A 23,920-nucleotide genomic window follows, 5' to 3' on the forward strand; every position below is an offset into this window, starting at 1 on the left:
TTTGCCCAGTGCTCAGGTCCCACCTGCATCAGGAGAGGTTGGATTTTCACGAGTCCAGTATTCACAACACTGTTGCTTTTGGCCACTGGTGCCCTCATGTTGGTGCAACAGCTCAGGAAATGCCAGCAGTGCTGTGTCATCACAGGGGGAATTCACACCAAGCCCAGAGGGTGAAAGTAATTGCATGAGCATGATGCCAGTCCAACCACATTGTAAAGCCCCTCTTTACTGCTCTCCCCTCCTTTTCCCAGCAGTAGGCATATCTGGACTGTAAGAACAAACTACGGGCTTTTTGGAGGAACTGATTCATTTTTCACATTGTTTCTTTTCCTTCCATGCATTTTAAATTGGCTTCTCCAGCAAAGCCCCCAGTCCATTTCCCTTTCAGGCTCTCCTGCCTTGGAGGCATGCTGCTGCATTGAAACTGGCAAACACTGCAGGGGAAGGCTTAAAGCCAAACAAAAATAACTGTATAACACTTGTCTCTGCAAAGTTTTCAGTGCAGTAGGGCCCCATCCTCACAGGAATCCTCAGGTGTCACAGCAAGACAAACAATAACTTTTTCTCCTGACAACTTTGGTGACACATTTCAGAAAAGTCTGAGCATTGTTTAACCCTGGCTTTGCCTTAGCAAGGTCCGGGAGGAACAGATTTCACAGTGAGATTTCACTTAGCCTTTGCATTAACAGGTCCTACCATCTCCTGAAGTTGATCCCCAGTCCTCACCTTTTTACCAGTATAACCAGTCACCTTGCAGAGAGTTAATGCAGAAGGACCAGCCCCAGCTGCTGGTGCAGGTCCTGACTGCATGTCAAAACCCTGCTTTCCATGGTTAGTCTGAGTGGGTGCTCACTCGTTCTGCAGACACAATCTCTGTCTTTTATCCTACAACCAGTTTTCTAAACCTGCTGTATCAACCTGGAGCCACTGCCCACCTCAGCCCTGCTTGTGTCCGCTCTGTGTGTGACAGGGCCGCAGGATGACTCAGAGAGGGAAATTAATGATTCAGCAGTAAGATTGTAGCTGGCTTCTCCCCTTGGATGCACAGAAGACCATTAAAAATCCTGGCACGGCACAGTCAGGCTCTGGCCTTGGTGGCTGCCATCGCCAGTTCTGCCACAGAAAATCTGACAGGCACATCATCAGCCCTTCAAACCACTGTCAGAGGGGCCATTTCACGTGCCCTGAGCAGAAGAGAAACTGCTCCCCTCCATCAGGGCTGCTGTCATTGCTCTGCTGCTTCATTAGTCAAACAAAACCACTTTACTCCGATCCATGGCTCAACCAGACGATGATTTTGGGATTTACCCAATCCATGCTGCTGCTGCCCAGCACGCTGTGCTGGTGCTGTATGGCACCAGTTTGCCCACTTGCACCTGCTGCAGAGGTGCTGAGGAGCCGCTGGGCTGGCACAGGGTGTGCTGGGGGGCTGCACCTGCCACCCCGGGTCACCGTCCCGCAGGTGTAAAAGCCACTCTGTAAGCACCAGTTTAAGGGTGATCAGCTGCCAGCGGCACTGCTGCTCTTCCGTGGGCTCAGATCCTCCCCACCGCTGCCCCCGCCATAGGGGACAGGCCCACGCCGTCAGCCCTGCTCCTGCCGGGATTCGTGTCCCTATCCCCCCCGAGATTTCTGTCCCCACTCCTCCCGGGATTTGTGACCGCTCCCGCCGTCCCGGCCCCCGCCGCTTCCCCCCGGCGTCGGGAGAGGGCGCCGGTGCCCCGCGGCTGAGCGGGGGCGGGGCCCCGAGGGCGACGGGGGGGCCCGGGGGTGTCCAAGGACAGCGACGTCCGACAGCTCCGGGCCCGCCACCTGTGCCCCGGCATCGCTGGCTGCACCCCGAGAGGTGCCCGGGGCAGCGCTCACCAGGCAGCCGGCACAGACACGGCTTCTAGCACTCATGCACAAATCCGCCTCCTTCAAGTTTGATCCGTGCTGGGCCAGGCTCTGGCTTCTCCCCTTTGGTAGGTGAGTCCTGGAGCCTCGCAGGAATCTCCTGGGGACGCTTACCACAGACATAAAGAGTTCCTGCAAAGCGCTCTGCGGACTCCAGAGCTCCTTCCTGCTTCCTCCCCTTACGGCTGCCAGTTCGTTGCCAGCAACGGGGAGAAAAAACGTTTGGCGCGCGGTATTTGGAAGCAAATCCGCTGATAGTGCCACAGGCTCCCAGGATAAGCAGTCAGCCGGATGGGAGGCCAGCAGAGAGCAAAGGAAACCCGCAGAAGCAGCGAGAACTTTTTTATCACAAGAGATGCAGAGGCTGAACTTGTAAACAAGCCTCTGTCCCCGACGGGGCGGGTTCCAGGCGAGTGACGGTGGAAGTGCAGAGTTCTGTCCCCGCACAGAGCAGCTGCCGCCCGCCGCAGGCACCGCCGGCACGCACGTGTTCCCACCGCCGTGTTCCCAGGATCCCAGCCAGGTTCCTGCAAGACTTTTGGATCACGGTGCAGAAGTTTGTAGCTTATTATCTTGAAAATTTCAAGGGCACCCACGTGTACTTCCCTATCCGTGACGTGATGGCCCCTGCCGGATACGGGCACGGACAGGTCTAGTGCGGGCAGCGGCGGCTTTACAAGCGGCCACCAGGCTGAAATACTGTGCCCTGGCATGAGGAAGAACAGCACTGGTGCCCCCAAGCCCACAGAAGAGCACCCCAGTCCCTCCGGAGCACGGCTTGGTGGGACGGGTGGAGGACACTCTTGAACTTCCCCGGGAAACAGGGCTGCTAACTTTCTTTGGGGGATGTTTGGGAGGGAAACTCCGGTGGGGCCGGGAAAGGAGGGTGCAGCTGGTGGCCCCGGCTTTGTGGCACTGGCATGTTAACCAGGTTTCCATAGCACCAGCATCCATAACACGGGGCCAAGGGGAGGGAGAGAAGTAGGTCAGACAGGGCTAACAATACCCAGACGTGTATATCTGTGCCTCAGCCTGTTCCAGGAAAGGGGTGAAACGGAGAAGAATGGGAGACGGAAAGGAAAAACGAAAAAAAGGAAAACACAAAGTATGCTCAGTCTGAGCAATGCGTATCTTTCCCTCAGAAAAATAAGGACCTTTTAAAGCCACCTTTGTGTATCAGCGCTGAGCAACCGAGACTAGCACCCACCTCCTGCCCATCTGACAACAGGCTACAAGGGAATTCAAATGCTAATTTGGAGCCAGACTTCTCAATGGGCCTTTATTTCTGCAGCAGCACCAGGATCAGAGCTTTGGGGAGCCAGCCGGCAGGAGCTGTGAGGATGCAGTTTCCAGAGCAGGACTGTGGGACACTTTCCTTTCCCCTCACCTTTCCTCACCGTCACTTTGTTACCCTTTGTCTAAGTTTTACTTGTTTACATGCAAATGACTTCACGGGCAAGGAAAAAGAAAGGTGGGCACAGGGAACTGTGTGAGTGAAATGCCCCTGCTAGTGACCCATTTTATGTGCTGAGTGTGCAGAGGCCTCACTGTCCTTGTCACAGCATTTTGGGGGTTGCCTGCTTTGCAGTACAGTCGTTTTGAGCCATCATTGATGGATGAGTGTCCATCAATGCCAAAAGTAGGAAGAACATTATGGGCAGTGAGATCCAGAACCCTCTTGATCCGAGTAAACATATGGACACACAGACCTGCTGGGCCTGTAACAGAACAAGGTCAGGGGAAGGAGTGCTTTGGAGTGGGAATTGGAAAGTGTGGGTGCAAGAGCATAACCCTCACTGGAGAGGCTGAGATGGACTGGGGTGAAGAGCGTGACTGTGGCTGACCTGCGTCACACCTGCGGTTTGAGAACACTGTGCTTGGCTTAAACATCACCCCCACATCATCATGGAGGAGATGCAGCAGCGGATGCAGGCACAGGGTGTTTCAGACAGGCCAGTGAGAGCAGGCCCCTCACCCATAGGCAAGTTGTCCCTTTACACTAACCACAGACCATAACCCAGTGCAGTAAAAACCGTTCCTGCACTTGATAGTGGGGTAAAGTCTAAGCAAAACCAAAGCCATCTGCAACTCCGTATGTTAGCAGGTCAGGAGGCGAGGAAAATCCACACTCTAAAGTCACAATTTGCCTCATTCTCATCAGTTTTCTAACTCCCAGCAATTACCACTTGTAAGATAGCTCCAAGAATTCACCTTTCCCCAGATGAGGGCAGAGCCACAGTATACATAAGATGGACAGGGCTTAACATGCCCCTCTGTGAATGCCCTCCCTGCAAAGGAAAACTGGCCACCTGCTGTGGAACCTTAGAGAAGTGCACGCCCAGCTCCAGCCCCCACCCATGCTGTGCCAGGCTCTCTGTTCAGGGACTAAAGGTAAAAGTTATGTAAGAAGAGCAAAAGGGTCAGCACTCAGGAGGACTCACTTCTGGAATGAGAGAATAAAAGATCTGTGCCTGAGCATGTGCATCAGCTCTGTTGCTTTGATGTTGCGACAGTTGACAAGAGAAAGCTGGGTGACCCCAAATTACTAAGGCGACATTGCCTGCAAGGGGTAAAAGGGATCATCATGAGAGCTGTTGTGGTCTCTGGTTCTGAGCCTGCAGTTGGCGAGTGGCTAAAATAGGATCCATTTCATGAATGCGGTTGGCCGGGATAACGAGCTCAGGACTGCTGCCTGCCCTGATACAGTACCACAGCACGCTCTCTCCCAGCATTGGACTGAGTCACCCCACCGTCGAGTATCTACAGCTTTACAGCTCGTTCTCCTTCTGGGAGGGCGCAAAGAAATGTAGATAAGGCTCCTTGGAGGTATGTGAGTGGCCACTTTCCCACCTCTCTCCTGGCAGCACGCAGTTGAACTGCCAAGGTGCTGCTAATGTTCTGCCTGAGTGAAGAAACCTTTCCCGGGAGCAGCCTGATGAGCTCAGCACGGCGCTGCTCAGCCAGATGGCTCCTGGACCAGAGCTGACTCATGCCCACAGAGCTCAGGCAGCAGAACAGGCAGATACCCGCAGCACGCTGTAGGAGACACCTCACCCCGCTTGGCCCTGCTCACACAGCGGGGCAGCTCCAGCTGTAAAAACCAGGTGTTCTGCCCACTGCCGGAGTTCTAATGCTGCAAAACCAAAACGTTGACAGGCCGGGGTTCCACTGACAAACGGAGAAACACCAGGCTGGTAAACTCTCAGCCCAGCCCTGAGAGAGTGCAACCATCGAGGGAGTAGAAGAGAGGCAACTCGTCATTCTCACAATGGCAAAGGATGGTGAGCACGAGCTGTGGATAAGCTGCTGGCACAAAGAGAAGGGTAATAGCTTCAAATAGTGCAGCAGTGGCCTCAGAGAGAACAAGGGATCTGGGATTCTGCTTTTCACTAAACCAGTGTTTATCAACCTCCCCAACTGTTTTCCAGCTTGGCTTCTTAGTGAACTACAGTTTAGGAAAGCTGGGAAACATGAGCTCTATCAAATCTGTGCTATATGAATAATAATATGCTATATGAATAATAATGAATAAAGGTAAAAAAAAAAAAAAAAAGGTGAAAAGGAAGAAAGGTGAAGTGTAGTCAAAAATCCTCTTAAATTCTCCAAAGCAAACATAGGAGGGAGGCTGCACTGGCAAGGCTGTGAATTGGCAGCGTTAGTGGGTGATGAACGTGGCCATGTTATCTAATATGGAAGAACACACATCATGCATTTTTAATAGCATTGTTTAGCTCCTATTTGTCTCAGCGTCACAGCTAGAGGCTGTTTCAAAAGCCATGGGAAATAACAGAAAGGTTATAATTGAATGGTAGGGCTTTTGACTGGAGGTCACACACACAGAGAAACATACAAAGCATTGGTAGTATAAGACTTCCATGTATTCCCTGTTTTCAGATCCCAGATGAAAAGCAAGTCAGCTGCTTTTCAGTCAGCTGCTGAGAGTTAATCAGGTTTGCAGATTAACTGTAAGATCCTGAATTATAGGTGCTTACATGCAACACACATAGCTGAGACATGAAAAATGAACTTTGTGATGGTGGCAGCAGAAGAAAAGGATAACATTTAGCTAAGGAAGAAAGGGAAGGTGCATGCAGTGATGATGGACAATGAGTTCTGTCATCTCTTCAGTTTAGGTATTTAAGTTCTGATCAATTCTCCCTGTAATGGCAAATGATGAACCATGAAGAATCATTGGTAATTATTTTTTGCATTGCAAAAATATCTCCAAAACCTACTCAGAAATGAGCATCTGCTTCACTTCCAGACACACAAAGTGTCTCCATATGCTTGCATGACTATGAAACCCTTAAACCAGAGCTGCAGATTTTCTCCATTATTTTCTTGCCCTGGAAAGAAGCGTAAGCAAGATAACAAAGAGAGACTGGTATAAACCAGAAAATTCTTGAACAGGTAGCAGGTTTCAAGAGCTTTACTTTGGTCCAGTGTAACATGCCACATGTGTAGTCAGCTTCATGCATCTCTCTGCAGGCTGGACTGGGCCTCCTCTCCATGAACCTGTAGGGAATTCGGGATGTTTCACAGGAGCTGTGACTATCTGACAGATAGCTTTTCCAGCAGATTTCTGCTCTGGAGGCCATTTCTTTGCCCATTTTCTACCTGATGCACTACAACACCCAGCAGGCTGAGCTCAGTTTGGATTACAGCCCTCACTGCCCCAGCTGACTTGAGTGAGGCAGAACCTTCTGGGAATGCAAATGGGAAAATGAGAGCAGCTCCTCTCCCCTGCTGTCTGGGCAGCAGGTGTGCCTTCCCCATCGCAGGAATGAAACTGAAATTCTGAAGCCCTTTCAGGAAATTAACATGTATCCAGAGCTGCAGCGTGAACTGTGACACACACACACTGGAGTTCAACTGGCTCTGTTGGAGGGGAAGGTGCAAGTGTCAGGGTCGAACCATAAAACAAAAAGCCAGGTAAACACGATGCTTGAGTTCTAGAAGAAATCATGGAAGGAAGATCCTGTAGCAATGTTTTCAGGAAGATTTTTATCTCCTGTCTCCCTCTCTGCAAGTGCTCACGTACCATGGGACCACCCCTATTTGCAAAAGCACTTAACCAGCCAGGGCCTCTGAGGAAAAGGGCTGCTCTGTCAGCAGTAATTCCATTTGAATTGTTAATTACTTTTTGTCTTTCAAACACAGCATATACATTGGCTAATCACAACTCTTCTGATAACTATTTATGTCTTTGCTTGCCCCTGCTGCTCACAGTCATGTTCTTCCCCTGGAAGTGGCTGTACCAAACTTACTGTGGGATGTATCAAAGGCAGGTTGAGTTTTTGCCTAAGATTTGTAGCAGTTACATATTTGCCGAAAGAAGTCATATGACCTTTCTTCTAACACTGGAAGGATATCCAGAAATTTTTGTCAGTATGAACACGGGATGATTTTAATTTCCTAAGAGACCTCTAAAGAGAGGTTTTAAATCAGAATCCTGTTTAACTAAATAAACATACAGTCAGGAAAATACTAGGCAAATCAGGCTTCATTTCTTACTGTAAATTAGATGGCAAAAGAACAGCCATTACAGCTCTCTTTAAAGCCATTTAATCACATGGATCATGATGCATAAACAACAACAAAAAAATTTCTGTCCTTTTTCAAATGCAGTAATGGGGACTAAAAATACCAATCAAGACTAATAAAATGACATATAGTAAATGTACCCCAGTGTATGAATATTAATACACACTATAAAAAGCCAAAAAATATAATTATCTTGCTGCTGGAAACGCGAAGGCTTCAACAGGGATTAGCAAAGGGATTTGCTGTTTGCTTTACACTCACGAACACTCGGCCAGAAACAAAGCTGGGAATCGATGCCACACCTCCACAGTCCTAAGGTCACCTGTTATCTGTTCAATGCCACCGGCTCCCTTGCAGCTATTTTAACCTGAAGTTGCTTCAGCTCATGATTCTTTGCGGTCTGGTTGGGAGAGCGTGATCTGAGGGCTCAGAGGGCGTGTGGGAAGCGGCCATTCCCAGCACCCACTCGGGGATTCCCAGGGGCAGCTCCAGCGCAGGAACCTCCTGCGCCAAACCCAAGCAGCCCCAGCAGTGCCCGAGCGGGGCCTGCTCAGGCCGGGCTCCGCTCCCCGTGCCCGGGCTGACACACAAGGCCCTCAAAGGTGCGGATGAGCCCCCAAGGCCTCCCCGGCCAGGCCCGCGCAAGCCCCGCCGTGCCCGGCCCCCGCCGCGGCAGGAGGCGGAGCCGCGCCCAGCTGACACCGGCGGCGGGCGGTGCTGCAGTGCGCGGAGCCGCCGATCGCCGCCGGAGCCCCGCGGCTGCAGCTCGCCGTGAGCGGGGGTGCCGGGGGAGCGGGGACGAGGAGGAGGCGGCGGTGCGGGTGTGGGGGGGAGGGACAAGGCCGCCACCATGCTCGGGAACCGGGGAGCGGAACGGGCGGGGGCGGGACTCGAACCGGAGCCAAGGCGGGGGTGAGACTCGAACCTGGGTCCCCGGGGACTCGAACCCAGGGCCGGCGACGGGCGCTGGGGGCACGGGGGCTCGCGGGACCCCCGGGGCGGTCGCGCGCTCCCCCCTCCATGATTCCCCCCCCCCCACCGCGCGCGCGGGGGGCTGGACGTGACTGGCTGCGTTCAATTTGTCACGCGGCCATTGGCTGGCGGGGGCGGGCGGCGCGTGACGTCAGCGCGCAGCCCTGCGCGGCCGGCGGCCATTTATAGGCGCGGAACAGGCGCTGCGCAGCCGGAGCGAGCGGGCGGTACCGGGAGCACCGGCGGCTGCATCGCGGCCCATCCCCGCGGGAGTGCTGAAAAACCCCCCGCGGATCCCCGATCCACGTCCCCCGAGCGCCCCTTCGGCCGCCGTTGAGCTTTTGTTTCTGTTCGCGCAGCGCCCGAGCGCCCCCGCCCAGCTTTGTTCTTCTTGCGGCCCCTGCGGGGAAGGCGCGGCCAAGATGGACCCTTGTCACACCGAGGAGACCGAGGGCGAGATCCCCGGCTTGGGTAAGACCCAGCGACGGCGGGCGGGGAGGGAGTGGCGGGAGGGAACGTGGGGGAAGGGGGGGTAGCGATCTGACCGTCGCGGTGCCGCCTGTCCGGGCCCGGTGCCGCGGAGGCCCCGCGAAGGCCTCACGATGGCGCGGGGGAGGGGGGGGCGGCGGGGACGGGCCCGGCCGCGTGCGCCGCTCAACCCCCCCCCGCCGCGTGCGTCGTGCCGGGCGGGGCCGCGGGGGCTCTCCGGGGTCGCTGTCCCGCCTCCGCCGCTGCCGCGCCCGCGGGTCCCTCCCCGTGCTGGGGAGGGGGGGTGGGGTGGGGGTGAGATCGCAAACGAGATAAGCGTAAATTACAGTTTATTACAGGTCTAACGTCCAGCCTTAAGTAACGTAAATCCGGTGGAAACGGCCACTCAGTAAAGCAGAAGCTGAAAGTAAAGGTTTCTGGACGCCATAACAGTTTCGTCTTAAAATGGTGAACCCGTGCCAGTTATTGCAAAACAACCCTGTTTAGCGCCTGCTATCTGTTTACTGGGTGTCGGCCTCTGACAACCGCTGAACTCCCCCGCGGGGAGAACCACTCGTGAGGCAATATGACTTTTAAATCTTTATTAAACAGCAGAGAATACACAGAAAAAACAGCATTATCAAAGCACTTGTTCTTTTTAGCTATACAAAAAATTCTATCAAAACCCGCACAGATCAGACAAGGGAAAAAAGAAAGGGAAAAAAAAATCAAACACCAAACCATATATTAACATTTCAGGCTTGCTTTAAAATAAGCTATACAGGTAATGCATTTGTTTCAAGTAAATTTTTTAACACACAGAGTGTTGGGTGAACTTCAGGAACTTGTTATTCGAATTAATTTTCATCTTCTAAAGAAGTCAGGAAAGACTTGACCTATTGGAAAAAAGCATTTGTATTATTTGGTGCACTAAAAGCTAAAGTACTAGGCTTTTCCCTTTTTTCAGGAAGAAATGGTTTGTTACTATAGTTTTCCAGTGATGTCTTGCTCTTACATTTAATTCATGACCTGAAATCCATGTGGGCTTTCAGAGGGGCAAGGTAGAAGATGGCATGCCTGATTGTCTGTTCAAAACGAAGCTATTAATTGCTGGTTTCCATGAGGATGGATCATTGTGCTCCCCTTCCCAGTTTATTTAGAGCTGTTTAATTGCGGGAATTAGACTTGGCTTAAAGGAGTCATTCTTCAGTAATCTCAAATTGATGACCCAGAGCAAGATGAAGAAAATGGTTTATAGGGTTTGCTAGGAGAGCACTTCCTCATGCATTTAGGTATTAGGAGGAGGTGGTTTTTTTCCCATGGACTGGCCAAACAACTCCATAAGAATTTCTTTTGACATTTACTTCCTAAGTCTTGCCTTTCCTTGGAACTGGTAAACATTGTTTTGACTGAAGGGATCTCTGTATTACCACCTTGTTTCCTTAAACGGTTGTTTACTCTCCCTCCCACCTCTGGAGGTGTCACTGCATGCATGATAACTGTAGAAGAAAAGCAGATACAAATCCCCCAACGTTTGATACTTACTTTATCAATTAGGTACTCCTGTTTAATTTTATTGTTCTTAAACTCTTCATTAACATCCAAAACTAGAATAGGAATCTTCTTAATGTTCTCAAAATCAACTCTGTTAAATGGAAGAACATAGTTTCAGTAAAAACTACATAAAATACTGTGTATATAAGACCTCTGCTCTTGATTACCACGTGCACCCAAGTTGTTGAAGCTGATGCCCATAATTTAAATATAAAGCCCATGTCAAGTTTGACCTTAATTGCTCTTCTTATATTTCACAAATCTGGACTCTTAGTATCTCTCTTTTACGTACAAGTGGGGGGAATGATAGTTTTTACCTTTATTTCCTTTCTCTCATTCTTGTCATGGAATCAATTACCAGGAACTGATTTTGTAAGACGGAGTAGTTTTTTTTTTAAATGTCCCTTGATCTGTGTCTCCCTCACCTAATCCACTTACCAAAATGCATTTTTAAAGCTTCCTTTCATGGGGATGACCTCTTTAACAGGTTGTAAGACTGGTATTTAAAATGTCTTGGACATAAGCAAGATCATTTTGGCTTCAGTTTAGGAATAGATGGGAGCAGTAGTTAGTCTTTCTTCTGAGAGTGGAAGGCATTTCTAAAATGCAGTACGTGTCCTGAACAACATTGTAACTTGTGCTTGCAGACTTCAGTGTTCCTATTACAAACACAGGAAGTGCTCACTTACAAGTTTGGGATGAGTACACAATGTAAACATTCCCAAAATTCCACACTATGCCCCATCTCCTAAGCATTTGGGTCATTGTATGTGAAACTTCAGCAAGTAGATCAAACCGATAATGAACTTTTCCTGGAATTGTTGTGCTTCCCATTCAGTAGAGTATTTTGAGCTCCTCTAGGGGAAAATGTAGAGTCTGCTTTCATGTTTAGAGATTCTTTAGGTGGGAAAGCCAGTAAGAATCAATAAGGAAGTTGAGGAAAGGTGTGCAGAGATCGCTCAGTTGCTGATTAGGTTTCTTGTGTGTAACAGGTCTGCCAAAAGCCTTTCTGATTATTGTTTAAATTGAAGTTAGGATTAATATTTAAACTTCGGTGAAATACAGTCCTGCCAGTTTAAAGGTAGTTGGGGTCTTGTGTGCCCCTTACATTGCAACACAAATTGCATGGTGAGAAATGCATGTGATTGGCCCCTGAACACCAAGTGTCCTACTCCTGTGTCCTTCCAATTAGCAGAATCCATATTCTTGCTGGAGTTACAACTATAAAGCTTCCTAATTGAAGCTAATGCTTAACAAAGGTTTTAAATTAGATAAAGTTCTGTGTCTTGAAGCCTGAAGTGGGTTTAAGTCTATCTAGCTGCCTGAGTGAAGCTAGACTAAATGCTAAAGTAGATAAAACTTAAGGTTTAAGGTAGGAAAGAGCCTTGCCTGCAAGTTGAAACTTGCTACAGAAAATGGGTTCCTACCTCATAGTCCTTTCATGAAGCCAGGTTTCATGTTTATAGTGGAGGTTTTCCAAATACTCAAGCTCAATTCCTTGCTCCTCATGTCTTCCCCTCATCTGTAGCCTTTCCATGCATTTCTGAAACAAAAAAAAAAGAGAGGAGTATAAACCTGGTCATTAATCATGTGTTGTAGGTCATCAGCTAAATGGATAACGTGGTCCTTAACTTGGAAGGACTAATGCTAGATATTAGTGAGCATTTATTTTAGATGCTTGACTGAGCATAAACGAGTTAAATCTAGAATAACTTTTTTGCACCCTCTTAAGCCTCTGGAAAATGAAGTTGGAACTAAAAAGCCTTAATTTTTAGTGAGCATACCTGAGGTGTGGTTCTGAGATAGATCATGCCATCCAGTTCTATATCTGATTGAAACTGATTCAAAAGCCATGTGTGCCAGTCCTGATAAATAGACCACTCTGTTTCATTAATGTTTCCAGACTCGAACAGGTTAGAAGCAAATACGTATCTGCAATGAAACACATCAGTCTTATGCCAGGAATGACAAAAGTGAACTACCAAAGCACTTGTCATTAGAACAGAATGATGATACTGAAAAAAATGCTTTAGTCAAGCCGGCTCCCTTGCAGGTATTAGTTTAAATATCAAGTGTTTTCTCAGCTCCATGTTTTTAAAGACCTGGAAGCTGTTAATGTGAGTTCTTACTGTGCTGTGAGAGTAATTACCTGTCACTGTACACAGATCTCTCGAAAAACTGCACTGGATGTTCTGCTTCGTGTAGCTTGGCTGAGACAGGTTTTAATTGTGCTTTTACTCGGCTCAAGCAAGCATAAGTCTGAAATGTGTAAGCCCATCTTGTGGGTTTGTCATACAGCATTTGAAGTAAGTTTCCTCCACTCTTCTGAGATGTTGAAAGTTCCTAGAAGGCAAGAGAAAAACGTTAATAGGAACGTACTGCTTTTCTCAATCCTGAATTCTGGTATGTTTATGTAAGAATTCATGGCCTTTTTTTTTATCACTAAGAAAATGCCTAGGCATAGGACCTGAGGAACGTTTTTCTTGAGGTGATGGTGGTTTTCATAACAGCTTGAGTAACTTGTTTGAGTTCCAGATTTGAGTTCCTTTGGAGTAGGTGATGTGATTTGGAATATACATTCAGTAGTATCTTGCCTTTACAATTTGAGTGTCTGACCAACTGTGGTATGATAGTGGGGATGACTCTGGCTGCTGCAGACTAAGTATAGCTGGATTTTGGCATAGCTCCCTGGCTGTGTAACCCCCTGCAGTTTCTTCCGACCCAAGTCCTGCGCACCTACCTCATACTCATCCTCAGCTGTCTGGATGTTGCACCACTTAGCGATGGGCTCGGGGATGACCTCCCACTCATCGCTGTGTTTCTCCAGCAGCCTGACAAACGTTGACTTCCCCGCAGCTGCGGAAGAGTACAGCAGTTCAGAGAGGGGTGGGGGTTGATTGCTCTGGGGCTACCGATGGACGCGGGGGGCAGTTGTGAGGGTTGTTAGCGGCTCTTGGGGCGCGGGGTCGGCCGGGTGCGCCGTGGAGCAAACAGCGCTAATCTGCTGCGCCAGAGGGGCCGCGCCCGGCCGGCCGGCCGGCCGATAAAGGCGGCCGAGCCGCAGCCGACATTTTAGGAGCTGCCGCGGCGGGCGGAGCTTGGGGGGAGAGCGGGCGGAGCGACCGCGCAGGCGCTGGGACTTGGCGCGGGCGGGCGCGCGCTGACGGGCGCTGCAGCCCGGGACGGGCCGGGGGGCACCGGGAGTTTGTGCTCCCGAGTCCGCCCTGCGCCTCGGTGTGATAGACGGGCACTCTTCCCGCGGGGCTCCCCATCCGCCCCAGCCGTGCTCCGGGTTCGGGTCCTGGTGCGGCTCTCCCTGCAGAGCACCCCGCTGCCCGCAGAGCCGGCTTGATGAGCGCCACAGCCGCCTCTCTCTCTGTCTCCCCCCGCATCCCAGCCCCTTGGGGTGCTCCCGGCCTGGCGCCCTCCCATCCCTCCTCCGACTCCCCTACCGCTCTGAGCTTCCCCGCGCCGCCCAGCTCACCGATGTTCCCCTCGATGGAAACTTTCCTGAGGCGCTTCTGGAAGCTGGATTCGAGGGAGCCGGCCGGGCTCTGGCAGTGCCGCTTGGCCGGGGTGGACATGGCGGTGCCGAGCGGGAACTTAAGGAGTTCCCAGATGCTCCAGCGCGCTTTAAGCGTCCCGCCAGCCGGTGGGCGGGATGGCCGCTTCCCGCCAGTCCTCCCCGGGAAGAGGCGGAGGCGCTGCCCCCTCCCCCGCCGCTCCTGCCCCGCTCCTACCGCGGCGGTGTTTTAAAATGGGCGTTCGGCAAGTGAAATGGAGAAGAGAGCTTTGTGCAGGAAGTGGCTGTAGCAAGGTTCCACTCACTGATTTAATTTGCATTACTGTAAACAAGTTCACCATGTTGTTTGATTTACTTACGTAAACTTGAGCATGCAGTTAAAAAAAAATTGTCAAGAAGCCTCCAGCTGTGGGGGTGGGGTAGTTAGTAGTCCGGAACTCGTGAGTTACGTGAGAGATGGGGCAGTGTAGGCTCTCAGTCTGTTTCGGTACTAACTGGAGAAGAAACACTCGTGGGTGAAGGGTGTTCATCCAGAGGCTGCTCAGAGCAGCTTCTGGGCTCTAAATATCCGTGTCAGGGGCTCTAGGAGCCTGCGTAACTCTAGGCATGGCCCCTCTATCACCCACGTAGGCAAGTTGAAACATGAGCTGCTTATTCAAGGGGTAAGGGGATGGAGGATTCTTAGATGATGAGTTACTCCAGTTTCCTCTTTCCTCCTCGGTAACACTGAGATTCAGGGTGAAATCTAGCTAGGTCTGGTGTGTTTGGAGGAAACGGGAGGGAATTAACTTTTCCTTTCTTTTATGATAATTGTGACCCATTGTCTCTTCTTTCCCCATCTCCTCCAAACACACCAGGCTTCAGTGACCGAAGCGAGCAGATTGTTTCACGTGGGGTAGCGTCAGCCTTTGAAGCTGGTAAGTGCTAGTTCCCACACACGGTGTGTGCAGCCAGAGCGCTCCGCTGTCCGCGCCACGCGGGAGCCGGGACGGGTCGGGGCGGGGGCGGCAGAGCGCGGAGCATGCGCAGTGCGGCGAGCGGCGCCCAGGGCGCGCGGGGCCGGGGCTTTGTTCGGCGCGGCGGGCGGGCGGCGCGTGCGCACAGGCGGCGCGCGGGCACGGGCAGCGCGTGCGCACGGGCGGCGCGCGGGGTCTCGGGGGCGGGGCCGGGCCCCACCGGTGCACGCGCGCCCCGCACCCGTCCCGGCCACGCCGCAGCCGGTTCCGTGCTCGGCGCAGGGCCCGCGGTGCTCGGTGCCCGCTCGCCACACGCCGTTATTTGCGAGCCGGCCGCGGGCGCTGCGCCATCGCCGGGGGCCGCGGGCACGCCAGGGCGGCGTCTGGAACCGCGCTCTTTGTGCGGCGGAAGGCCCGGCCCAGCGGAAGCGGGAGCACCCGCCGCCATTTCCTAGCGCGCTCTCGCCACAGGCTCGCCCGCTCGCTGCCGCCTCACCGGGACTAGGCGCTCTCCGGACAGCGGATCAGGCTCGGAGCCCTAGAACCAGCGCGGAGCCCCACCATGTGTGCGTGCGGGGAAGGGGCAGGGCGCGGGCCGGGGGCGGGAGCGGCGCCGTGTGTGTGAGGCGGCAGCGCCCGAGGCAGAGGAGGCTCGGGGAGGGCCGGGGCATAGGCCAGGGGGGCCGCCGGGCGCTCTGAGGGGGTGCGGGTGGCGGCCGTGCTGAGCAGCGTCTCAAAGGGCCCGTTCTGGTCTTTCCAGCAACCACAGAAGCCGAGACGGAGCAGAGCCTCACTCCCAATGTGATGCTTAACACGGAGAGCAGCGAGGGATATGTGGTGAAAGTCCGGGGGCTGCCTTGGTCCTGCTCCACCGAGGAGGTGCAGAGGTTCTTCTCCGGTAAGTGGGGCTGTGGGGGAATAAGGGGGGGGGGCAGAGGGGCCGGGCTCTGCTGTCACTTCTGGGTCCCTTCCCAGGGGCACTGTGGCAGTGGGAGTGCTGTAGTGAGCGGTTCCAGGAGGCATTCAGTGAAGTTTGTAGTGCAACAAGTGCTTCAGCCACAACCTGGTATGCAAAGCCATGCTTATTCTAGCACGAGCTCAACACAAAGGGGCTTAGTCTCAGAGTTGCTGGAATAGCCACAGCTGCCTTGGCTGCTTGAGCAACCAGGAGAGGGAAGCTTCCATTTTAAAGTTCAACCTGAAGCAAGAATTTTGAAGCTAAATCAGTTTAGTTCTTGGTATTGTCCCAACAGACTCTCTTGTTAAGTGTTTAGTGTGTGTGTGTCCTTCCCCAGATTATTAGCATTCTGTAGTAGTAAATAACAGTGATAAATACATGCTTTTGGCAGAAACTGGAGCTTTTAAAACTGTGTCAAGAATTTGGCATATTGGATTTGGTTCTGATTTAGTTTATTACACTTACACTGATTGTTATTATTTCTTATTTCATGCTAATAAGAAAGTTATGATCAAAAGCAGGTAGTACATTCAACTTGAGGCAGAAAAGCTTTGGAAATAGCTAATTTGCAGTCATCCTCAATGTTGATCTGTAGGCTTGACTAGAAGGGTAACTTTAGTTAGTCTCTTTAGTTAATTGCTCATTTTAAAGTTGTAACAAGAGTGCTGCTGGTTTTGTTGTGTTGATATAACTGATACTCAGTACATTTTTCTTTTTAGGCTCTCTGAAACTTCCAAAGTAATACTGTTCTTGTAATAATTAACCTTATTCCGGCCTTCCTGTTTTGTTTTCAGATTGCAAAATTCTGAACGGGGCTCTGGGTATCCGTTTCATCTACACCAGGGAGGGCAGACCAAGTGGAGAAGCATTTGCTGAACTTGAGTCAGAGGAGGATGTGAAATTGGCCCTGAAAAAAGACAGAGAAACAATGGGACACAGATATGTTGAAGGTTTGATTCAGTTGGTCTAGTAACTGACTACATTGTGTTTGTGCTTGATGGGTTTTTGGTTAATTGCTTTTTTCGTCTCTTTAAAATGCATGTGAAAGGACAAATGGACTTGCATATCATAAGTTGACTAGTTTCAAGGCAAATGACTTTAAAAACTCTTGCTTATTCCAGAATGCATTAATTCTAAGTGCCTTTTACAGTTTTCAAGTCAAACAACGTTGAAATGGATTGGGTTCTGAAGCATACTGGTCCCAACAGCCCTGATACAGCTAATGATGGTTTTGTACGTCTTAGAGGACTCCCATTTGGCTGTAGTAAAGAAGAAATTGTACAGTTTTTTTCAGGTATGTGGGATAAAAGTAGTAGCTATAGCACTACTGGTTTATGCTAAAAAAACCCCAACAAACCAAACAAGCATGGATTGCCCAGTAGTACTTCCAGCAGTATTATCATGGGTGTTAAAAGTAAAGAAACCAATTCTGCACTAATTTTCTGGGCTTGAGGAATCCTTTGGATCACTTCCTAACCTAAAGTACTAGATAATTAAGTAATTTAGGGAATGCCAAAAAGCTGCTCTAATTTATACTCTGTGAGACATACTGTTCCAAGTAAGGATTGTAGAAAAGTGTCTTGCTTTCCAAGTAAAGCTGAACAGTTCAGGTGGGAGGATATTTCCATCCTCAGTCTTGGCTGGTTGGCCCTGATCAGTGAAGGATGTAGAATACCCTAACCACTGGGCTCTGTGTGAGGAGCAGGTTCTCAGTAAGGGCCCATGACCTCTTCCCAACATAGAGTTAGTATTGAATGAAATTCCAGAGAAAAACGACCTGCTGAACTCTACCCAAGAACAGATTTCCACATTTGCCCCTTTCTCTTCCTGTGGGGAAAAAACTCCACCAAACCCTTGATGTTGCCTAGCTCAAAGTTTTTGTGGATGAAGAGATAATGTCTTGTTTTGACTAATTTTTACTTTTTTGCAGCGTTTTATGTTTTACAAACTGGAATTAGACTATTAAAATGTCTAAGAATTAAATCTGTTGATTGTTTAGGATTTCACTTGTTATTATTTTCAAAATATTAGATTTCTAAATGTTTTGCTATAACAAGATATGATTGAGCTTACTGTTTTGTTTTAAAATACAGTAGAAACATTTCCAATTTTAAAATCTCAGAACTTGTTTTTTGTTTTCTGAATTGGTGATGTGAACAAGAGCAATTTCTAAGCCATATGCATTTTAAGCTGTTTTTTTCCTTACATGGTGAAGTAATTCAAGCTTTGTAAGTTGTTAATGTACTTAATATGCAAAATGTGTCTCTTCTATTCAGGAACTAATACTTGAAAATTCATGATTTTTTTCTTAATTAAGTGCTTCTAAAGATTTAAAAAAAATCAATGCTGAAACTTAATGTTTGCATAAGACTAATTATTTTACCTGAGTGACTTCTAGTAAAATTACTTGTTCTGTATAAAGCTGTTTAACTTGCTGTGTTTGAATTTAAGTTCTCTTTAAAAGTTCATCTTAAATACTTTCACAGAATTGACGAGGTTTGTAATGATGTGTGAAGTTCTTAACACACCCTGCATTAGATGCCTTCTCTGAGGGGCTGTCCCTGACCCTCAGAGCATTTCTGAGCTCTGCAGGGTGGGTTAAGAACCTGAACTGAATGGTATGTGATCATGGAGCTCTTTATTGACGTGCCATTTTTTATTCTGGTGTTCTAGAATCAACATACCATTCACTTAAAAGTGTTTAAATTCTGGTGTTTTTAAAGCTATAAGAAAAAACTCATGACTGGGCTTGTGATGTTAATATTGCCCCCCTACTGGGGTTATTTGTCCTTGGGTTGAAGGGTTGGAAATCGTGCCAAATGGGATAACATTGCCGGTGGACTTCCAGGGGAGGAGTACGGGGGAGGCCTTCGTGCAGTTTGCTTCACAGGAAATAGCTGAAAAGGCTCTAAAGAAACACAAGGAAAGAATAGGGCACAGGTGGGGATGGATGGTTGGTTGGCTCTGTCACTTTTCTTATGGTAAACAATTAAATCCATATTCTCTCTTCTGAAAGTGTTAACAGCCAAATCAAAATAGTATTTTGGTCTCTAACTCGGTGATGAGTGAAGGCATTGATTGCTACAGTGCATGTGGCACAGACTGTTTAGATCTACCCAAAAATACAAGATAAAATTGGGCTAAACTAAGATGTATTTTGGAAAATGAGTAATAACAGGCATTCAAAACTATAGCTTGGAAATGACAAAGTTGAGAGACTATGGCTTTAACTTCTCAAAATAGCACCAATTCTGCCTTTAGCTCTAAAGACATGCACAGTATTCTTACTACCATAAGAAAATGTGATACTTTCTAAACTTGTTTTATAAGTTGAAATGTAACAAATTTACTTACTTGTATTAATCTTCAATGTAATAAGCATAGCTTTCAAGAAATTGTCACAAAGGGTTTTTATTCTATTTTACTTGTGACTATTTTTCATTGAAGCATGCACCTTGTGCCTATGCTGAATCACTGAAGCATAGGCTGGGTTCAGTAGTACATGCAGAGCTTTTTGTGGCATTCTGATGGGTTAAACTCTCGGTGGAGATCGGGTTTTTAACCCTCTGTTTCCGTTGCCTTGAGCAACAGTGCTGAGTTGAGTGGACACCAGTCCCTCCTACATTGTTTGACTAACACCTTAAACTGGGGGGAGGTGGGTGGGGAATCTGTATTGCTCCCCCACCCTTAAGGTTGGGATACTGCAAAGTATGAGGAGCACATAAACCCTTCAGTAATTTTAATTTCTTGAAAATACCCTGATTTAAATGTAATGTCGTGCTTGTAATAGAATGTCATTGCCTACATAATGTAAGGAAACCTGGCTTAAAATTACTGCCAGTGTCAAGGCTATGACTAAATGGCTTGTTGTAATGTGAAGTTGTGAGGTGGTTTTGGAAGGCAGCAAAGACTGAGCTCTCCCTGTGCAAACGCTTGTAGGTACATTGAGATCTTCAAGAGTAGTCGAGCAGAGGTGCGCACTCACTACGACCCTCCCCGCAAGCTGTTGGCAATGCAGAGACCTGGTCCGTACGACAGGCCCGGCCTGACGCGCGGATACAACAGTCTGGGTAGAGGAAGTAGCTTGGAGAGAATGAGGCGTGGAGCCTACGGAGGAGGTAAGTGCACCGAGGCCCAGGGAGCTGCTCGTTTGAAAAGCAGCAACTCTTGGACCTGGTAGTGTCTCCCCAGCTGTGTATGTGTCCTTGGCCTTAATTCTTGTAGAAGAAATGAAATGTTGTAGTAGTTGTTGTTTGCAGTTTGTACTGTGTATTTGGATCTTTCTGTAGTCAAAATGAAAATTTATTTGGATCTTTGTGTAGTTGAAATGAACATGTCCAATCTGTTTCTAGGTTATGGAGGTTATGATGACTACAATGGGTATAATGATGGCTATGGGTTTGGTTCTGATAGATTTGGAAGAGGTAAGAGATCTCTAATAGGAACAGTAACTGAACTTACGACATGTCCCAAAAGAAACTAAAATACATCTGAAAGACCTAGAATGGACTCTTTTCTCCGCAGGGATGTCGGACCACAGGTACGGCGACGGATCGTCCACCTTCCAGAGCACGACCGGCCACTGCGTCCACATGCGAGGTCTGCCCTACAGAGCCACGGAGAACGACATCTACAACGTGAGTGCCACATGCTGCTCCCCAGTGCATGGCTTCAGGTCCCAGGGCCCTTGTGGGACATGCTAGCTGCACTGCAGTTGGAGTGTGCCTCTGGAGAAAATGGCTTGTTGTAAACCCGAACTGTTGCATTGGTGCGTTTTAATCTGTGTGACTGTTCTGTGTGTAGTTCTTCTCACCTCTGAACCCTGTAAGAGTACACATTGAGATCGGACCAGATGGCAGAGTAACTGGAGAGGCAGACGTTGAATTCGCCACTCATGAGGACGCAGTGGCTGCTATGTCCAAAGACAAAGCAAATATGCGTAAGTCTGACTGCTTGGAATAGGTGGCTTTAGGGCGCTGACAGCATTGCAGTGTAGTGAATCTCCTGCAAGTGGAGTGCCAAAGATTTTACTGCAGCTTCACTTGCAGTGAGCTGCATGGGTTTGGTGTGAAATGCTCTCACAGGAAAACTTCCTTCTTCCAGAACACAGATACGTAGAACTCTTCCTGAATTCTACAGCAGGAGGAACTGGTGGTGCCTATGGCAGTCAGATGATGGGAGCAATGGGTATGTAACAGTCTCACTGCACTTCCAAACAAGCACTTGCTATTGAAGGAAGCTGGCTCGTTTTGTACAGCTCCTGCTTATTGTGTGCCTAGCATCAAAACTGAAATTCAACATTCTGTCTTAATCACACAGTCAAGGAATCGGAAGGGGTAGTCCAAGATTGGAACACTAGCACATTGCCAGGTATATGAACCTTTTGGGAATACATTTGAGTTTTAATAGGTTGAATAAACATGTGGTGCTGAGTGTGGTGTGCCTGGTGGGATGCGTGGCTTCTTGGAAGTGTGGTAGTGGAAATTCTGGGAGATGCCTGTCCTTTTTATTCTCCTTCCCTATTGGGGACACCAGAACATAGTTCGGTGATGGAGGATGTATCTGTGGCACGTGACCTGCCATTCAAGCTGAGTCTTGATGGTGAGGGAGAGAGATTTGGAATTGGGAGAAACTGTCTGAATTGCTCTGGCAAACCTCAAAATCGCTTAAAAATATAAAATGTGTGTTTGCAGCACAAGTCTTTAATGCCTGTTGCTGTTGTGCCTATAAGACAGATACCCTCCTGACACCGAGCTGGGCTGGTTTCAGAGATGAAGGTGGGGTTGGTTTCTGGGGGGCTCCTTTCTTGAGGGTGCTGGGGTGGGGGTGTGTGGGTACACTGCTGCTTTTATAGTACTTGGTTACAAAATGTTTGAAGTTCTAATGCTGATACTGAAACTACAGAAAGGAGTGTAGACAAGTGATGAGGTGAAGAGCAGTTGTTAAACACAGGTGTCTGTGTGCTCAACCACAGCACTGCTGTGATGTGATGCACAACCAGTCTGGAGCAGGAATAAGTCTGCAGGGCCATGTACAAATGAGTGACTCCAGTTAATGAGCTGCTGTGCTTCTGGAAGGGCAGCACTCCTGTGTGAGGTCACTTAAAGCCAAGTTTAAGTCTTTGGGGTATGTTACAGTGCAGATCAGTCCTGTTTACTATAGTCCATAGAAATTGTAAAAGTAACTTCTAAAGTTCTTGTTGCTGCTTGATTGCAGGGATGTCTTTAGAAACCCCATCACTTTCCTTGAGCATGTTAAACTTCCCTTGGTGTGAGCAAGGTAGTGCCAGAGTGCAGGGGCTGTTGGTTGGGTGAGGGCTGGGTTTGTTGATGATGAACAGATCTTGACTGGCAAGTTTTTAATGTTTTTACTCTTAACTTAAAAGGGAGCCAATCCAGTTATGGTGCTCCAGGCAACCAGCAGCTGAGTGGGGGTTATGGAGGAGGATATGGAGGTCAAAGCAGCATGAGTGGCTATGGTAAGAGCATTTCTTTTCTGGTTTCCATTGGGCCAGGTGCAGCTGGCTTAATGTGCCCTTCACTGGTGTTGAAGGGTTCTGTTATAACCTGGGCAGCACAGGCTCTGAAAATTGAAGATGTGGCTACTGTGAATGTTGGGGAACTGGTGGGGAATTGATTCAAAGCAGCAATGGGGAGCTGAGGGGGGAAATAACGGAAAACTTTTCTGGAAGGGACAGGAAATGCCAGTCTCCAGACTCGCATTGCTCTGATCACTTCTTTCCTTAATCTGAAAGCTGGAGACCAGCTTTGTTTAAACACATTACAAATGGGGGAGGGGGTCATGGGAGGCTGGGTCCTCCCTATTCCCCCAGAGCAGTGGTGAAGCTCTGGATTGGGAAGGGGGGTGAGGCAGAGCTCGTGCTGTCGTTGAACATCCGGTAACTGACTTTGGGTACGGAGCTGTAAACTGACACTTTGCAGCGTTGGGCACGGTAGACGGTATTTACGAGGTGGCCCAGCAAGGACAGGCGTTGGGGCAAGGATGCTTCGAGTCGGCCTGAGGCAGCTGTGAACCTGCTGTCGGTTTCCCCCTCAGACCCCGGGAGCCAGGGCGCCATGAACAGCAGCTACTACAGCAGTGGGAACCGCGCATCCATGGGAGTGAACGGAATGGGCGGCATGTCCAACATGTCCAACATGAGTGGTGGCTGGGGAATGTAACCAATCGCTGACTTTTGGTCACATCTTTTTTAAAAAACAAAAAAACAAAAAACTAAGTTTAACAGTTTTGCAATACGAGCTTGTGATTTATGCTTTACTGTAAGTGAATTCAGGATTGTTTTAAAACCTTTCAGGTTCAGTATTTTTGAACATACAGAAATGAACATTCATCTAGGATGTAATAACCAAGTAAAAACTATAACTGTTAAACAATTTGGAGCGTTTCTCAAGTTAGTTTTGTTGTAGGAGTGTATTTAAGCAGTAAGCGTATTTAGGTTAAAGCTGTTTGAATTATGTTAAATGTTGCTCTTATACCATATTACATCCAACACTGTTTTGAATACATGTTGAAAGAGACATGCTTTTTTGTAAAGAACCAATATAGGAGCTGTGTCTGAAAATCAAAGTGAACATTTGGCATGTTAGTTCTAGTTTATTTCTTTTAATATCCTGTAAGGCATGTTAAAGCTTTTTTTTTTTTAAGTTAATGGGGGAAACATGTTGAGACGCAATACGGCTACTTTAGGATTTTGGTCTTGGTGTTCGTATAAAATTCTGAGGCCTTGATTTAATCTTTCATTGTATTGTGATTTCCTTTTTAGGTGTATTGCGCTAAGTGAAACTTGTTAAATAAATCTTCCTTTTAAAAACTGGAACTCACTCCTTCTTGGCCTCCAGCTTCTTGTAACTGCACTCGCACCCGTGTCCTCTGTGGCGGTTGTGCTCTTGCCATGCAGCTGCTGAGCTGCACTGACCCCCAGAGTGTTACTGTGACAACTGGGGGGGAGCAAAGGCCACCACCCCCACTGCCGGGGGTGCCCAGTGTGCGTTGGTTCAAAGCACTGCATGGCTGTGCCCTGAGCAGGGG

General features: G+C 48.9%; 2 protein-coding genes across 15 annotated transcripts; one reads left to right on the forward strand and one right to left on the reverse strand.

Annotated features, from left to right (window-relative positions):
- Positions 1–8,024: 8,024 nt before the first annotated feature.
- On the forward strand, positions 8,025–23,708 carry HNRNPH1 (heterogeneous nuclear ribonucleoprotein H1). Of its 13 annotated transcripts, none has more exons than XM_069028906.1 (16): positions 8,025–8,042; positions 8,772–8,883; positions 14,815–14,874; positions 15,674–15,811; positions 16,666–16,821; positions 17,022–17,165; positions 18,673–18,811; positions 19,811–19,989; positions 20,224–20,295; positions 20,375–20,508; positions 20,675–20,810; positions 20,975–21,058; positions 21,191–21,241; positions 21,565–21,648; positions 22,257–22,349; positions 22,928–23,708. In XM_069028906.1, exons 2-16 carry the CDS (start codon positions 8,835–8,837, stop codon positions 23,050–23,052), a joined length of 1,644 nt encoding a protein of 547 aa, XP_068885007.1. In that variant the 5' UTR covers positions 8,025–8,042; positions 8,772–8,834; the 3' UTR covers positions 23,053–23,708. The 13 variants fall into 13 exon arrangements, with proteins under 13 accessions (XP_068885007.1, XP_068885006.1, XP_068885009.1 ...); XM_069028905.1 differs by lacking the exon at positions 8,025–8,042 and adding an exon at positions 8,111–8,211; XM_069028908.1 differs by lacking the exon at positions 8,025–8,042 and having other exon boundaries at positions 8,553–8,883; positions 22,813–23,020.
- On the reverse strand, positions 9,468–14,808 carry LOC138118112 (deoxycytidine kinase 2). 2 transcript variants are annotated; one of them, XM_069028919.1, is made up of 7 exons: positions 13,919–14,808; positions 13,175–13,290; positions 12,584–12,777; positions 12,219–12,366; positions 11,862–11,977; positions 10,426–10,525; positions 9,468–9,776 (listed from the first exon to the last, which is right to left on the reverse strand). In XM_069028919.1, exons 1-7 carry the CDS (start codon positions 14,016–14,018, stop codon positions 9,738–9,740), a joined length of 813 nt encoding a protein of 270 aa, XP_068885020.1. In that variant the 5' UTR covers positions 14,019–14,808; the 3' UTR covers positions 9,468–9,737. The 2 variants fall into 2 exon arrangements, with proteins under 2 accessions (XP_068885020.1, XP_068885019.1); XM_069028918.1 differs by having other exon boundaries at positions 9,468–10,525.
- Positions 23,709–23,920: the final 212 nt, after the last annotated feature.

This window comes from Aphelocoma coerulescens, chromosome 13 (genome assembly GCF_041296385.1).
Source record: "Aphelocoma coerulescens isolate FSJ_1873_10779 chromosome 13, UR_Acoe_1.0, whole genome shotgun sequence".
Taxonomy (NCBI): domain Eukaryota; kingdom Metazoa; phylum Chordata; class Aves; order Passeriformes; family Corvidae; genus Aphelocoma; species Aphelocoma coerulescens.